General features: G+C 41.2%; 1 protein-coding gene across 2 annotated transcripts; it reads right to left on the bottom strand.

The window, feature by feature from the left end:
• Positions 1–2024: 2024 nt before the first annotated feature.
• LOC111249927 (peptidoglycan recognition protein 1-like) lies at positions 2025–7838 on the bottom strand. 2 transcript variants are annotated; one of them, XM_022804399.2, is made up of 5 exons: positions 6509–7838; positions 5810–5908; positions 5386–5506; positions 4916–5105; positions 2025–3055 (listed from the first exon to the last, which is right to left on the bottom strand). In XM_022804399.2, the coding sequence occupies exons 1-5, from the start codon at positions 6564–6566 to the stop codon at positions 2936–2938; spliced, it is 588 nt and encodes a 195-aa protein (XP_022660134.1). In that variant the 5' UTR covers positions 6567–7838; the 3' UTR covers positions 2025–2935. The 2 variants fall into 2 exon arrangements, with proteins under 2 accessions (XP_022660134.1, XP_022660135.1); XM_022804400.2 differs by having other exon boundaries at positions 5386–5503; positions 6509–7652.
• Positions 7839–17017: the final 9179 nt, after the last annotated feature.

The following is a 17017-nucleotide window of genomic DNA, read 5'->3' as shown; positions in this document are numbered from 1 at the left end:
GGTACTATGTTTTCGTTGGACGACGCGTCAAGGAGCATATCTAAACGCGTGAGGAGCTCTGCCAACTCCATCGATCCTTAATTGTATCTACTACCTCGAGTTGATACTAGGTTTTTGGCGGACTAGGCGATAAAGATGCGTAATTTGATGTTGTCTACCTGATTATGATAAATTATTTTGAAGTATTATGATAGGTCTAGTCCTGTGTGAGGGGCATACGTGAATTTTGCTGGCGGTTTAAGGAGCCAACGTTGCCCATTGTTATTTTAATCACTTGTTCTATGCGCGTAAGTTGCAAGCCTAAATTAATAAATATTTTAAATCTGATGTACGATACCGCATTGTTTTGGACAAGTTACAATGCCAATAGTTCTCATGGCATACATATGCAGTCGTCTTCAAAGGTATTGCAGTATTCTGTTGAGTGCCCAGGTAAAGCCCGTAGAAACGATAAGGGATTGATACATGCTTTGCATGAAACAGTACAGGCTTTAAAGTTGCGTTTGTTTTGTCCTAAACTCTACCTAGTGGCCTTACACTGTCCCCACCACAGGCTCAATGGAAGATCTCATGTTTAGCTATCTTCTGTCCCATGCATCTACTAAATACCCTCAGATGACTTCCTTAAATGAACCTTTTAGCCTTGCTATCCATATGTATAGACATCTATTGCATAACCCAGCAAAGATAGGCATCCAATGTAGTACCCTCAAGCGAAAGACGTGCTTTTGTTGCATGCATCCCGAAACGAGCTAGAACGAGACATATATTTAGACTACAGATTGTGAAGAATCGTTTATGTATAGAGAAACTGAGGTTAACTTTTATTAGCATATATCTTGCAGGAATTGTTTTAATTATGACTATTTTTTGCGGGACAGATCCCGTTTAGGTTTTTCCTACCGTTACTTCAACGGGTTGCACCCTATTAAAAGCTGATGTGTCTTTGATTTTCCGTATCATTTTTGTGTTTTTTCTTCCTAGGACAAAACGCTATAAATAGTCGATTACAACTTGATGAACAATTTCTACAATTGAACAATTTTCTACGGGGCAAAGTAAGCATTAATATCTACATCAGTTTCAGAATAACATTGCATAAGAAGACACGGATCCGATTATGTGCTTGCAGCACACGACATACGGCATCGCACTTATGCCGGAACACCAACAAGGCTTGTTAATCTTCGATTTCGTATAATTTCCAAGTCGGTATCATAAGCCCCTAGTTTCCGCCAATTGCACGCCAATATTTCGAAATTCTCTAGTTATTGTGTTTGGATGCTGAGATCGAAGATGCGCAATTTGTTGTTTGAGCGTAATATATGCTAACTCACTATACGAAGCAAGAGAATTTCCTTTAGTTTAATTAAACTCGTGAGAAACAAGGTACATTCAAATAACATGGAATAAACTTACACCGGTAAGATGAAGACCGAATATGTAACGAGTAAGAACCGTAATAGTAATTACGCTGATAAAACGTAACTACACTGCATAAAATAAAGATCTCCAATAATCTCAAAATCCGCAAAACCTAAACATCAAACCTAAGACGTGATGTTTGTGGGTCCACGACCTTACCTACCCCCCGACGTAGCTTTACAGTGTGGCATTGTCAGATATAAAACGTTCGCCGATACACCAGCGCCAATAACAGCAGTTTAGACAAAATTATTTTTTTCCATTCGCCTACGTACGTGTCTGTTTTGGAGCAAAAACTTTTCGCATCGTCGCAATCCGAGCACTGGGAAAGAAGACGATTTGGTTCCATGCTATTAATGTAATTAAAGCTATCGTTGCTGTTACGTTTGCCAAAAGCTTATTGTGCATTAAGGTGACTGCCTCTTAAAGTCTGAATCTTGTACTGGTCAGTCCTGATAAGGCTAATCGATTTCCCAGAACGAGCAAAAGAAAATCAATGGGAAATAATAGAAAAACGTGCTTGCTTGAAACTACTCATAAGGTTGAAAATTTATTTTGAAAAGTGTTACTCTATCGGAACGCAATTACTATAACAGTACTCAAGTAAACGCATTTTTATTAATTAGATATACATGTACATCGTATGGCTACTTAATCGAAATGTACCTAAAAGTAAAATATATATATACGACAATAATTTAAATACAAAGAGTATTAGCGAAGTACATATAATTATTCTGCCACCGTTTTAGAGAGGAGCATTGATAGTAGGTCGCTGCGCGCATATCTGGCAGTAGCGCGAACGGAATACAATGCAATGACAATGTGTTTGTCACCGCTCCGCGTTGCTGTGCGTTGAGCGCAGTTATAGATATATATACATCCACCTTTATATACAATAAATACACATTGCAAGATGGGATCATTTTTTTGTGCACTTTTAAACCTCTTAAGATGCTCACATTGGCCTATTTTCAAAGTTCTGCAGTAGAGAATAAATGCTAAGTGTTATTATACAACATATAATCCCATTATCATGCTTATACAGATGTAATCTTACAATCGAAATAAATTACGTCTGCTAATTTTTATATTTGTATATCTTTACGCTATTCTATAAACCTCGCGTTAGTCACCTCTTTTCAACTGCTACAGTTGTTTAAACATACCTATAGAGGAACTGATCTATACACTGAGTAGTACGATAGTTCAGCTAATAAAGTGGAAATACTCTTCGCTTCTTAAATCACTTACCAAATTCTTGCTCAAGTTGTATATATACAACTAGTATATAAATGTCTGTAGATAGATTTACATCTATCTACAGACAAACACGCTGTGTCGTAACAAACCGTGATAGCGTTCATTGTGGGTACAGTAAAGCACATTTATCGTTAAAGCAAATACATCGAAAGTCCATTATTTATATTGCGCGTGATAGCTGCTCTTCCTGGAGCTGATCGTTTAGTTATTCGCGTTACTTGAGCACATAACAAACGGCTTCATTGGCTCAAGGCCGTTTCACGTATCTCGTCCAATTTCGCACCTGATCATAGAGTTTTTGTCCTGGACAGGCTGTAGGTTCGACATCACGGTGACCGGAAATTTTGTAATCCGGATGTACTTTACCCTATGGAAAACAAACAATGTATCGATGTTAAAATAACGAACATTCAACTTGAATTTATCGCAGACTCTCCCTGTCTAGCACTGGCGATATGATTTAATTTTTATCCTCGAGTCCCGTTGGACTTCGACGCCTGAATAAAGGTGGCCAAGAAACACGGGCAGCTATTAATCTAGGTTAGTGTAGTAGCTGATTCAAATATACTTAGTTTCAAATCATGTATTGATCTTTTAGAAAATGTACATTACCCAAGACGCTGCTTGATAAACATTGATTTAAAAAAATATATTGCATATATGACTTTTTTTTAATCTTCCACACGGTACCACAAGATGTTTATACGTATATGTACTAGTTAGTATTAAAGAAAAAAATTCGAGGCCTGTCACAGGTCGTTGAATTAAGCATCTCCTGACATGTGGATCTGACTATGAAATCATTTCTATTTAGTATGAGCTACACTACCTTGGGAACCTATTGGCGTCAATTTAAATCTATATATTTCAACATTTTAATCAAGCTTGCCGATTTTCGGTATCAAATTGGATTGCCATTACGCGCGTAAATCTGTCATAATAATTGTGAAGTAGACTTCGCTATCGAACGCACCTGAGATCAGGACAGTTTATAGAGGCCGGGCTGATTTCGGTTCTGGGCCCCGCGCGTATCATAACTATGTAGTCTTCTTTTGGCCGAAAATATGCATGAACCTATGAGTTCTAAGGACTTATGTCTTCTGAAATGTGTGTCTATAAAGAAGGGACAACGCCTACGTTTCTTTGCAAGGTTTCTATGACGAAAAATTGAAACTACTTATTATCACTAGAGTTATCGTTCTGAAAGGGCCTGGGGCAATGTGAACGCTTTCATGAGTAACAGACCCTTGTCCAAGAAAAAGAGTATGACGGTGCAGAGGTGGCTCATGTTAGATTGACTCTAGCCCGTCAAAATCCTACTTTCAGTGTGGGTACGGTGACGCTAGGACACCGGTGATTTTTCGAAGAATCACAGTTACCTCACAGGTAATTAAAGAAATAGCCAGTTCGGATTGTATAGATGGCTTTTCGAAATTCTGCTACTCGAAAAGAATAAGCTCTGTCTTTTCCCATGTTTTTAGCAGCGCATTGTAGAGCCCTGGTAAATTACAATGATACTCGTTTACCGAATGTGACAATTAATGATCCACTTTTGCCAGTTTCAGGGCGCTGGCCGTTTCAGGGACATATTCAAAATCACATCTAAAATTGAAGCATGAAGTGCAAATAGCATACGGTGTTCAAGTGTGCTCATTCATCATTTGCCTGTTGATCGTAACGCTTGCGCCAGTCGTTACAGACGTAACAAAATGGCCTGTGTTGTAGAGAATTTTTAAAGATGGCCGCTTTTTGTCCTACGTAGATATTCAAGCTGAAACATCCTTTTTATTAATACATACTGAACGACAAATATTAATCTTGATTCATTTACGATTGTTTTTGATTATCGATGCATGAATACGTGTGTATACGGTAACAATACATTTAACCGTCTTTTAAACAAGATAATGTTGGGTAAAGATAAAAATAAATGCCTGCATACTGTATACAGGCATCGCTTGATTAGATTGTTCATATTCAACTGTAGACGTCCCGTACCCGACCAAATAAACTGTCTTTCAGTCGGCCAATGACGAACTAATTCCCCGTTGTGTCGTTAACCTTGAAGGACACTGGTCGGTATCGAAGACAGAAAACGTGAGCTAGCCCCCAAAAGAGTCATGCATTGCTCAAGACAAATGAAGTATGACCATTTTTCATAACAGAATAGAACGGTTACTTTAATAAAGTCACGATAAACACGAAGCGTTTTCCGCATAGAACATACCAATTCAACGCCACACTCGATCAGTTTGGCCACAGTTTTAAGAGCGCCTTCGGCCGGGGCACGGTGGTTGAACGTTCCGATCAGGGCAACATGTAAAGCGCGGGTAGAAAGACCCATAGCGGCGGCGGCTTCCACACCCCACCCGCGCCCTTCAAATACCTGCCCATTTTCAGATACAAGGAAGTTGTACCTGTTCAAGAAAAAAAATATACATGTTTCATTATTGTAAACTCTCGACAATGTACACGTTGCGAAGCTCTAATACCCGAGAGGCATAGACAGCTTTTGTTCTTGCTGTTGCAACTACTGTTGTCCTACTAACTCTTACAAAAGGCTATTTGTCTGATCCCACTGTGTGTTTCAGTATAGCATGGTCGGCTTCTATTAGGTTTAGTTAACTTGTCAATCCGTCTGTTCATACTTATTGTCTTGTACAATCCCTGTACGTTTAAGTAAGATAAAAAGCTTACCCGATATCGTCCCATCCCTTTGTCTGAACGTGCTGTAGCTGAGTTGTTCGTACGATGCTTTTACACGTGTGTTCCGTGACGCAGCTGGGACCCTGGCTGTGATGTATGATTACATTACCTGCTTATTTGGTTCATTTTCATTCGACAAGTAAAACTTGTTTATATATAAGATTGTCAAATCAGTCAACAGACCATGGCCTTCAATGGAAACAACGTTGACTTAGTTTGCCAACTTTGTGTAGCTGACAAGAATAAGCCTACGTGACAAACTTGTCTCCCAATGCCCCGAATTTTTTCACGGTAAATGCTTAGTAATGCTGTTAACAGTTAGTGTTTCGATCTACACAAAAACTAATCAATAATAATAATAACAGTAATAATCTTGACTGCTTTAGACACGCATAAATGTGAAAATTTAACCCACCGACTGTTCTAACGAAGATCTTACTCTTGGGTGGACGTGCGCCCCATTCCTGTCGGCGCTTAATTTGGGGGCACAAGTTTTCATCTTGCAACCGATTACCTAAATGGCACAAAAAGTCAAACCAAGTGAAGAATGATGAATCATTTCTTCTAATTCAATCGGTTTCGCCTAGTACGTTTCCGGTCATTTGAAGTAGACTTGTTTTCAAAAAGTGTATGTGCCGTGGATTATTATTAAACTACACTATTTAATACTATGCTATATGGGGTAGTACTGGCATAAAATTGGAACTATTCAGAATCATTTAATTACTAAGACTCGGCGGGCTTTTGCATATAAATTCTCATTCATTATTTCTAGTAAGGTACCTATACTTCGACAGGAAATTTACTTAAAAACACAGCGTAATAGTTTAGTCAGTTAGAACGGTGATAGATTTCTAACAAGTAGAGGCGAAGCGCGTACTGTTTACTTCTAAAAAGATGCGACCCATTTGAAAGGCACGTGCGAAATACAGTCCTCGATAATGCACGTTAAACCACTTTCATCACAGGGCTAAAGGGTGGGGGGAGCAGGCAATAGACATTTTTTTATATTATATGTTAAAACATTTCGAAATTAAATTTATTCTCCTTCGAATAATAATCAAGCATCAAAAGGTATTCGGCGCAACTCTAAATCCCGGGCGGGTACACTCACCAAGCCCCTGTGTGGCAAGCGATGCAAACATTAGTGCGCTCAGCGCTCGCATTTTCATCGTTATTAGTGCTGATGGCTATACTGTCGGTATTGACAACGATAGCCTGCTTCGTCACCAGCTGATCAAATCGGTCACCCACTAATCAGAGCTGATTCGAGAGCTGATAGATGCTGATCCGTCGAACCAAGCACTTAACGCGATCAGTGTATCTACCGTATTCGTTATTTGGCTTTTAGCAACGGGGCAATACGTTTCACGGAGTTCTTCGTGCTTACGACAAGAGACAGAATAATAATGATGATGATGACGATGAGCATGCGGAAGAGGAACGGTTCGGCAATACCAAGAGAAAACGGTGCTCCGTGTGTTGTTCTATCAACTTGCACAAACGTTCACAAAGACGGCCGCCGCGCCTGGTGATTCGACGGATAGGGCACGTTCGTGACCGCAGGTAGTTTTCCACTCGATAGTCCCGTGTAATGCTGTGAAATCTGTCACTGAGCCCCATCTATAGGGAGGGGTGCTGATATAGGGTGATAGTGAGGTAGGTTTCCTACAGACGGACGGGCTGTGCCGTTGGTGGGCCCATTACCCCTGTTTCTGGAACTGGTGTTGAGACCTGTTGGGTGTTCCGTCTTAAGGAGGCGTTCGTGCTCTGGTCAGGGTGTTGCGTCGCTTTGTGTCGAGGTTTTGCCTGCAGCGTGCGCTTTTGTGAGTCGGATGGGCGGGGCGTTGGGTGCCGCTGGGGGCGGCGCAAGTGCCATCAACGTGATCACAGTACAGCAGTGGCAATACCAGTGGATGGCCTGCTGTCTGCGAAACCATCTAATTTCGAACGCGTAGCTTTGCTCTGCGAGTGCGCGGCTTTTCCGCGCCTGCTGGCGTGCTCCTCCGTGATCAGCATTTTCAGGCGCTTTCTGCGGACTGCCACAGCATCCTGGCTACACACAAACTACCAACGACAGACTCGTAACTGACTTACAACAGGCTTATCAACTGAGTAACAGACGCAAACCTGGACGTTTTTTTAGTTTGCGTTTTTGAGGCTCGTATCGCTTCCCTCCGAATAAGATAACAATGATGATGAACATAATAATAGGATGGGAAACAGAACGGTGTACAGCAAACGCACCTATTCTAGACACGGCTAGGAACAGCGACTATGCACCAATGGATGGTCACATCGGGAAGATTGCAGGTCTAGCTTGATATGATAATATTGTGTCATCTAATCGCTTGTACTATTATCTCGATTTGTCTCCATAGACAGCTGCCGCCTACCGAATCGACTGGCCCAGACCAACGTGTGACAAACATAGATCTCTTAGGACCGGATACGATTGTACTTTCATTGCTGGCAGAGCATCCAATCCTAGGGCCATCCGGCTGCTCAATCAATATATGTCCTATCTGTACCTAGGTCAAAAGACATTCGACGCCGATCTTCAGTGAAAGATACGGTGCGCAACTAATCGTAGGCGCGTCATTATGCTTGAGTAATCATAATGAATATTCTTTTTGTCTCTTGGTTTTTCTCTTCTACGCGACGCTGCTTTTACATTGGCCTGCTGAATAATTTTGCGCCTGCTTTGAAGATTGTCGCCGACACAGGCCGCCGTTCCGGTTGATGTCGCGCACACATCTGCATTGTATACTTACGTTCGAAGCTGACCTATCAATTAACTTGTTTCCGAGTGTGCGTGTGTATTTTACGATTAAGGAAAATCATATCTCAGCCAGACCGTTTGCCGGTTGCTTACTGTCGCCAGCCTTTCGAAGAATTGCATTGGCATACCAATGCAGAATGACTACAGGAATGAAGATAGGGATAAAGCGAGCGTAACACAATAATAGCGCTTCTTCATAAGAAGGTGACAGCGGATCGCACGTGTTAATTTTGACACGGCATGACGAGAAACGTCGATTGAGCCTTCAATGGCCAACAACAGGCCGAAGCCCCGCCCAGCTGCCATCCGGCACGGATACGGTGTATAGAACATGTCTGAAAGAAGCGACGTTTACCAATACGTTTATTTACATACACTGCTCATTCTATACTTATTTGACGACGGTTCTAGCGGTAGTGATCGCATCAACAGCCTGTCAACTGACACCCAAATAGCTGCCCCGTTTCGTCTCGACCAGACGAAATACCTTTACCCCCCGTCATATCGAATCACACAAACCAAAACCGCCTTATTTTCGCCTAAATAACAACTAGCAAGTCAATGCTCATTCATGATATTCGCCCCCTGTGTCAACAGTAATAGCATTCTACCAACAGCTCAAGGTTTTTAAAAAGTGGGTGCTACGCAAAACCGGCCGTTCGGCTAAAACCGAAAAACGTCCCTTTCTCGTAGGACATTCTTCATCTGCAATGTCTTAGATTATAGCAGCCTACGGCCCTTTGAAGGGTTCCTTCAGGGCCGGCCGATCACCTCGCGCTTACCCGCTAGACGAGCGCATAAATAGAAGCCCGGTTTTTTCCTTTGTTGTTCCAAGTATATTTGATTTGGTAGAAATCTTTAGAAAAAGCGGGGCGTAGTCGCTAGCAAAGCAGTTAACAAAAGCGCTTGGCCAACGAACGCCGTTAAGACCGCGCCACCAAACCATGTGAATCTTTCGCTACGCCGTGTGATCGCTTGTGTGATGCGTTTGCGCGCGATACTTCGGTCAGCGTCCCGACGGCGGACAAGTCGTTGTTGCTGTATGAAGGTGGCAAGAAGGCCAATGGAAATTGTGTACGGCTCCTGTCATGACGACGGCCGCAGTTCCTATTGTTGTTGCTGTTGTTGTTGTAGTATTCCTAACGTTACAACTGTTTTATTACAGTTTTTCTCAGCCCCACTCCACGCTCAGTGTGTAGCCCGCCTACCGGCCGCCGCCGCCGCCGATCCGTCTCGCGCCGACCCAATACACTTTCCTGCCTCTGTCGGTCGTTCTCTGTCCGCGAGGGCGCTTGGACGTTTGCTACTTAGCTCAAGACTGGGTTGGTTAGTGAACGGTGCGGTGAATCAGCATCAGCCGATGTCCTCCGGTTGCGTAATGGAAAATACAATCGGCGTCAGGAACAGAAACATTAGCGGGTACAGCGCCGCCCGTCCTAAGCCGCCGCGGCGGCAGCGGCGGCCGCAGCGCCTTCGACGGATGTGTTCTAGGCTACGCGAAGCGAGAAGGGGCCGTCAACCGTAAGCAACCATAAATCAACCACCAGCCAAACAAGCGGGTCATGAGTTGTAGACGGTATGGAGACAATACTTTTCCTCCATTTACCTTTCCCATCTTTCTGTCTTTGTTTCCACCTGCCCCTCCCCCTTCCCCCCCCGCTCGTCTTTTTTTTGATCGACAGGGGAGACCCTAAACGGGTCAGCTTCAGACACACACACACACACATATATATATATATAGTAGATTGACACAATCGGCTGGCGTATTGGCCGAGAGACGAGGACACGGTCGGGTCGGGTCGGCGTGCCATGTCGATATGCTACGGAATGTCGGCATATGTTCGCTGTGGCCTATTCATTTAACCGAAGAGGGTTGCTGTCAAGAGATTCTAAATATAAAAGCAGTTAGCCGTCAAGTGGGCACATGATGATGGGCTCACCGCGCTAATGTTGGGGATGGCCATCTTGATAATGATGATACGACGCGATTTGTAAACAGCTCGCCTGACGCTCGTTGGGGCTCCCTCCGCTGACCTGGTTGCACCGTTGAACGGCGGCAGCACAAGCTGCGGCGGCGGGGCTGATGCTAATAGCTGATGCTGCAACGTCGCGCGGCTCCCGCAGCTTCCAGCAGCGTATCCGTCCCCACGCCGCAGATCTCATACTATAAACATACTTAGATGGTCACACACGGACAACGAAAAAGTGAACGTATATTTGCAAACGATCGACACGTTTGTGGCGTTCGGTTTCGCGCACTTCGGGACAGAGGAACCGACGCCGCGTCGGGCGCCTAATGCGCCAATTACTATCGCCCACAATGAGCTTAAGAAACGGCACGATTAAAGAGTCTAGCTAGAAATAGATTTACTCAGAAATAGCACTGGCAAAATATTGCTTGGTTCCGCGTGATGGACTCGTTGTTTACTCGCAGTTATGGCGTTTATCGTTCAGGAACTAGAATTATTTATTGCGTAGAGTGGTGGTCGTGTATTGGTATCGGTTCTCCTGGCATACACACGCCGACATAATGTGGAGAGCAACATTGGATATCTAGATTGTTTATAAGGGAAATGAATGGCTGCGATTTGCACAAGAATCTATTTTACAGGCTTACGAATAAACGACCTTGAACCATAAAGCTTGATAAGATACACGTCTAGAATGTCTGTGAATTTTAGTGGTTTTTGATAACTGAAGTAATTTTCATTAAGTTGACATTTTAAACTTACATATAGGAAGCGATTGAAGTTTAAATGCGAACAATACATTAATGCGCGAATGTCAATGGATTACGTAAAACCTTTTCTTTTACCGCGACCCGTTACAAACAGTTCGTGAAGTAACATAAACACGCTATAATTAATGTCGCCCCTATTCGACTTCACTCGAATCAAAATTAACCTGTTTGTGTTTTCAGATAACCGTCAAAACCTATCTGTGTCTGCTCAATAAATATAGTTCAAATAAAATAAGAAGATGTTTGCTTCTTGTAAGAATGTGCTCCCAGTATCTATTATTCATGATAAGTTTTTTTTAAAAAAATAAGCAATTTTTCTCAAAACAAACATTGAATGATAGTTGATTGCGACCATGTGAGCTTTCGATCGTTGTCGGCCTGATACGAAGGTAAAATCAATAGGTTAACTAAACGGTCCTGCTTACAAATCACTAATAGAAGCACGTTTGGCCGTCATGAACAGAAAAGCACTTGTTTGTAAATGCTGATACAAACAATAGTTTCGTTCTTCAAGTTCTCTTAGGGTTCCTTGAATGCAGCGAACATCTTGTAGGCTACGTATGGAGTAATTAGAGCCAATAGCAGTACTCCGTTATAAAATTAATTGAGCATTTCGAACTTTTATGATATGTGTGCACATTGTTTATATCGTGAGGATCGTCTACTTGTCGTGCTTCCATAGCATATAATCTTCTCTCGAGAATAGACTGTAAATAAAAAATACACAGACCACAAACACGTCTGGCTCTTTGATTTCAAACCGAGACAAGGCTCCGGAGAGTAGTATTACGCAGCCGCAGGACGTCAGCAATGTATCCATGTTTGGTATAATATCAATGCAAGTTCCAGGTCTTTGCATTGCGGTCTTCTGTTATAGGTCCCTGTTTTCTAGAATGAATAGAAAATTAGTGTATTTTTTTTATCCAGAAAAGAAATAACTACTGCTTTTTACAGACTAGGATTTTTTTGCTTAATGCAATTTAAAATGAAATACTACTTTTTCGGGTTATGACATATCTAGCGGTGTCAAGGTGTCGGGATATATTAGACATCATACATACTGAACAGCCATATTACGTTCACGCAAGGCGGACCCTTCACGCGGCCGGAAAATGTACGGGCATTCCTTACCCTCTTTAGAGCAATGTATAGGATTTGATGCGGACTTAGTTTCGAATATGTCAGTGCAATAATAAGTGGCAAATGACTCTTGCTGGGTTTAGTTGATTGCCAGCCTGTTCATATCAGTAATCAGTTATAATAGAGCTGCTTAAGGACATGAGTCCTGAGCATCGAACACCAACTTTTGTGCATCATAGAATAAAACTCTTCTCTTCGACATCGCAGCATAAAGGTGTAGATGCAACGATAGAAAATTCGCTGCATAACGAACGAACTGTTTCGTGCCATTGTCCTTAACAAGCAAGAAAGCATTACGAGAGAACTAGGTATCAATACTGCTCGATTGTCTTAAGACTCTGTGAGACCTAGTCCACTAGATAGTACTTCCTAGGGTGTTCACGCAACGTACTATAGTTTAACAACCGTTTTTAGGTTATGCTTCCTAATTTTTAATAACACGACAATATTTTCTGGCAGCGTGTATAATATTCAATTCGCAGATTCGTAATGTAAAGTAACAGCAGACAAATCAACAATATACTGATTACTATTGAATAGTCTTAACCTCTTTAGAGTGGGCAGCAGCAACAGGCTCGCGTTGATAGTCGTCGCAGGCAGAACCCCCGACTAAAATATTCACAACCTCTTATCTCCAATGCACCAAGCGTATGATTTGTTCGACACAGCTACGACGAAATACTATACTCCGTTTTTTTTTTTGCTGTAATTTCCGTGCAGTAAAAAAATATTTGCTGGTAATACCACCGGCACGCCAAAGCGTGACAACTTTCGAATTGTTTTGATTTGTGTGTGGCACTGAAGTGTGACAGGCTATTCAAATACACAAGCACAAAATACGTATGAATGGATTATTCCCTACGGACGACTGTAGCTTAGATAACATCAACTCGTTTGACGATGCTTCAGTGTTTATAAACCTCCGACATTCATAATAGGCTACTTGTACTCTTCGAGCTTTGCCATTCCTCTTCCCAACAGTAACGCAGTATAGATAACGAATGGCTATACAAAGTGAGCAATGACCATTTTCGCAGGGCCGGCTAACTATTCCTTCGATGAACTTACCAGCCTCGTGCGGAGTGCCAAACATAAATTCTCTGAAGTTGTTCAAGCCAAGCACAGATTGTAGCTTTTTTAGCAGTACGTTACCGCTGATGACGTTTCTGAATCATAGTAGGGTATCAGTAAAATAGTATCAGGTGGGAATCAAGTGTTTTTGGATGAAGTGAACGATGCGTCACACAATCAGGTTGTAATGGATGAGAAACTAGATTGACTTAGCGGAAATGTAACTGTCTATTTGGGAGATTTTTGAATGAGAAATAATGCTACGCCTGTAACAAATCTGGCTTTTACCTTAGAAAAAAAATTCACTTATCTGTGGTTTTTTTTCTTATTCGAGCGTGTTTGCTTAATATGACCGTTGCGCTTTTAGCATTTAATACTCTCCGTAGGTAAATATCAAATTTGGCCACTTTTATATATATTGATTTTCGACGAGTTTTTATGAGTATATTAACTAGTGACAGTGCTTTTATCGTACTGGCTTTTAGGGTCGTTGATTGATCAATCCTAGTTTGATCAATCGTACCTTGATCTCTCCTTGAAAGATGAACTAATAGTTACTTTTGGCAAGGACAATTTTTCTCGCACGCTCTCGAGTATCCAAAACAGTATCAATCTGACTGTAGCCGAAAACACTGGACTCATACTTCCCTGTGCTTGGAGTTTCGCAGGTACCCGTTTTGAGGCAGTATATGATTTCTAGATAAATAACCACGTTTAAAGGCCTCAAATCGCGAAATCTGCGAACACAACGTAAAAGTTAAATAGTTCATTCAGTAAATAATTACTTATGGATTTTTTTTCGAGGCAGCGCATTTATTCGCCTGTATGTATCCTATAGCTCGTGGTAGAAAAACGAAGCACATGAATGTTTTTCCGATATTCATACTTCGATTTGCTGGCGTTTCTTGTTTATTTTTCGAGCTAGTGTATTTAAGGCATTGTCATTTATTTGCTGTGTCACATTAGTTGCTTTGCGAAGTAACCTGTTTTCGCTTGAGGTAACCAGCGATCTGATTATATAACCTATTATATCCTGTTAGGACAATGTAAAAATCCCTAGATATGTAGCTAGGAGCCGATGGGTTAACTCTGGCAAACTCCTTTGAATAAATACGAAGTTACATCCTTAGAAGAAATTGAAATCCATGATATGTAACACTTTCCTATAGATGTATGTTCACTGTAGATTCTTCTTAGATTTTTCCGTAAGTCAGAAAACCGATCATTTCAGACCAAATTCTACTTTCTATTTAAATTTGTAGACCACAAAACACCGTTTAACTAACGGCTAGTCAGCGAATTCGCTCGATTGGCCGAGGCCCAACTTGGGATACAAATGTATGTGCCCACCATCAAATATGTAAATTAAGAAAATATATATTGACATAGCGGTAGGCGTCTCTATTCGCTAAAGGCAGAACGAAAATATTTGCTAACCTATTCCATTTTAGATCATTCAGCGTCTGGCTGAAACAGCGCTCGAAAACAAAAGTTGGGCATGGATATTCAGAAAAGCTGTCCCTGATAAAAGACAGAGAGATTTCATTGGCGGCTTTCACGGAGTCGGCACTCGTCTATCTTACAACGATACCATGTACAGTGTTATCACTAATTAGGGAGCTGCTTTACGCACGTCTACGACGGAACTTGTTCGTACCGTCGAGCGACATACCAGGTGGGATTAGAAGACGAAGGTAGATGGAACCATGGGCCTTGCGACCTCGAATGCAGGACTATTACGAATAATGATAATCAGTGATAATAAAGAAACTCCACTAAATTTAAGCGACAGCAGAAAACTTTGTTTGTTTATACTTTTGACACTTGCCGCGTATAGCAGATCCCATGGGTTACCTAGATTTACTGCGCATCCATAACTGTAATGACATCCATACATAAATGTAAACGAAATGAATAAATTTAGCAGATTTAACTATAAGTCGAAACTAAACCCTTCAAACTTAGATTTGTGCTGTCACTTGACGAACCAGCTACGTATATATAGGGTGCGTCAAAAAAAACCGTATACATACTGTGCATTGCCATAGACATTTGTCCTGTCTAAACTAAAAGGGCTACAGTCTTTTCTTGAAAAAACTTTCTAGTCAAATTGAATATTTCAGTTGCATCCAGTATCGATGCAAATCTTCATAGTTCGATTTTTCTCATATAACACGGTAAAAGATGAGGTGTACCGTGTACACACCTTAGGATAAAATCCAAAAATCCTGTTGAAAATAAAATGCGAACGCAGTCGGGATTCGTGCCACAGATGTACAGTTGTTGAACGCCATTTCTTTGAACACGTAGTATCCAGTTCGACCACAGGGTATTACTTTTGCTCCAATTGAACCCTAGTATTCCTTCTTCCCATAATTAACAAAAATGTATGTAGAAAAGCGTTTTACGATGCTTTAAACCGTATTTATAATTTTTGACGCACCCTATGTAGCCGCAATTCGAAGTGTCTCCTAAGCTCTATAGATATAATTATTATTGTTCATGAGAATGATGTATTACCCTATTCGAAGCGCATCGTCGTCCGAGAAGATCGTTGCCTTAAACCTAAGCCATGACGCGAAACGTTTGGGGATATTTTCATATCTTACGGCACAGGTGCGCGAACTATCCTATATAGCACATGTTTTGTTGAGTGATTTTTCACAGATTTCGCTTGCCAGTGTTTTTAAATGCTTTGTTTTATTATAATGTAAGTATTTATCGTGCCTGTATTGATACGTAGCCAAAATTACGTATATATCTATATATGCTATCGATGATTATGACGGTGCTAATACCCATAGTATCAAACGAGGTACAAAACGAGCATTGCGTGTCTAGAGATGATATGCCAGCTTTGCAAACCGGTGAAACTGGTTTTAACAAACACTGGTCTTATATACGCAATTATTTCTAAGCTGTTGGTATCAATAACTAAAATAGAATCCATACTTGGTATTTGTTCCTAAACCTGAGTTTTTCTTTATTGCACGATCCTCGCGGCTACTGCAAAAATTTGTAATGTTTTGAAAGCGCTATTATATATATATCAATGCTTTGTTGATCCAAATATAGCAACAGAAAAGTCGTATGAAATAGAATCAATATGCAAGATCGCGCATTCGTTTCGTATAACATCCCATCGCTGAATACTGTAATATCTTTTAGGGTGCCAAAGAGTAACCGTGACACCACGTTCACTTGGTACCACTCGCATCCAAATAAAGAACCGCCTTTCATTTGGGGTGGACCTTGGCAGCTAAATGCATTGAAGTGGACCAATACCGTTGTGTACCGTTACAACAGATATTCGGGGCGGTCTTTTAGATCTGAACCTATAATATATCCTGTGGAGAACGATACAGTCGTGGTCTCTTATTGATAACGGTCAATTATTTGGCTAAATCAATTCATCGGGCTTACTTCTGCTTATGCGAAAGTATGCCACTGTGCGTCTATCTACTATCTAATTAAACATTTCCATTGTTTTTCTCCATATATTATGTGGGAATGTCTCTGCTGCCACTCACAAACTGGGAAAAATGCTTCTGAATGTTACATTAAAGGGGTCGGCAGTTGCATTTTAGTAAAATCTAGATTTACGATACTATTAAGGAAAACTTGTCAAAATTATCAGTAGTATAACCACCACAACTATCTAATCACTTCTGTCTATGCAGGCGTACAAAATATGACGTTGAGAATAAGGGCAATATGATTTGCTAGGTAGTTGGTTCGTAGAAGACCGATAAAAGTTTGGGGTTGTCTTCAAACTTTTGATTTCGATATTAATATTAGTTTGGAATCGCGTTTTTCTATTACATTTTTCAAAATTGCTACTTAACATATAGTAGCGCGAAGATAAGTCAAGCCTGTATATGTGGTCGTTG

This window comes from Varroa destructor, unplaced genomic scaffold, assembly GCF_002443255.2.
Source record: "Varroa destructor unplaced genomic scaffold, Vdes_3.0 BEIS01000004.1, whole genome shotgun sequence".
NCBI lineage: Eukaryota > Metazoa > Arthropoda > Arachnida > Mesostigmata > Varroidae > Varroa > Varroa destructor.
This window is presented reverse-complemented; position numbering and strand designations above follow the sequence as displayed.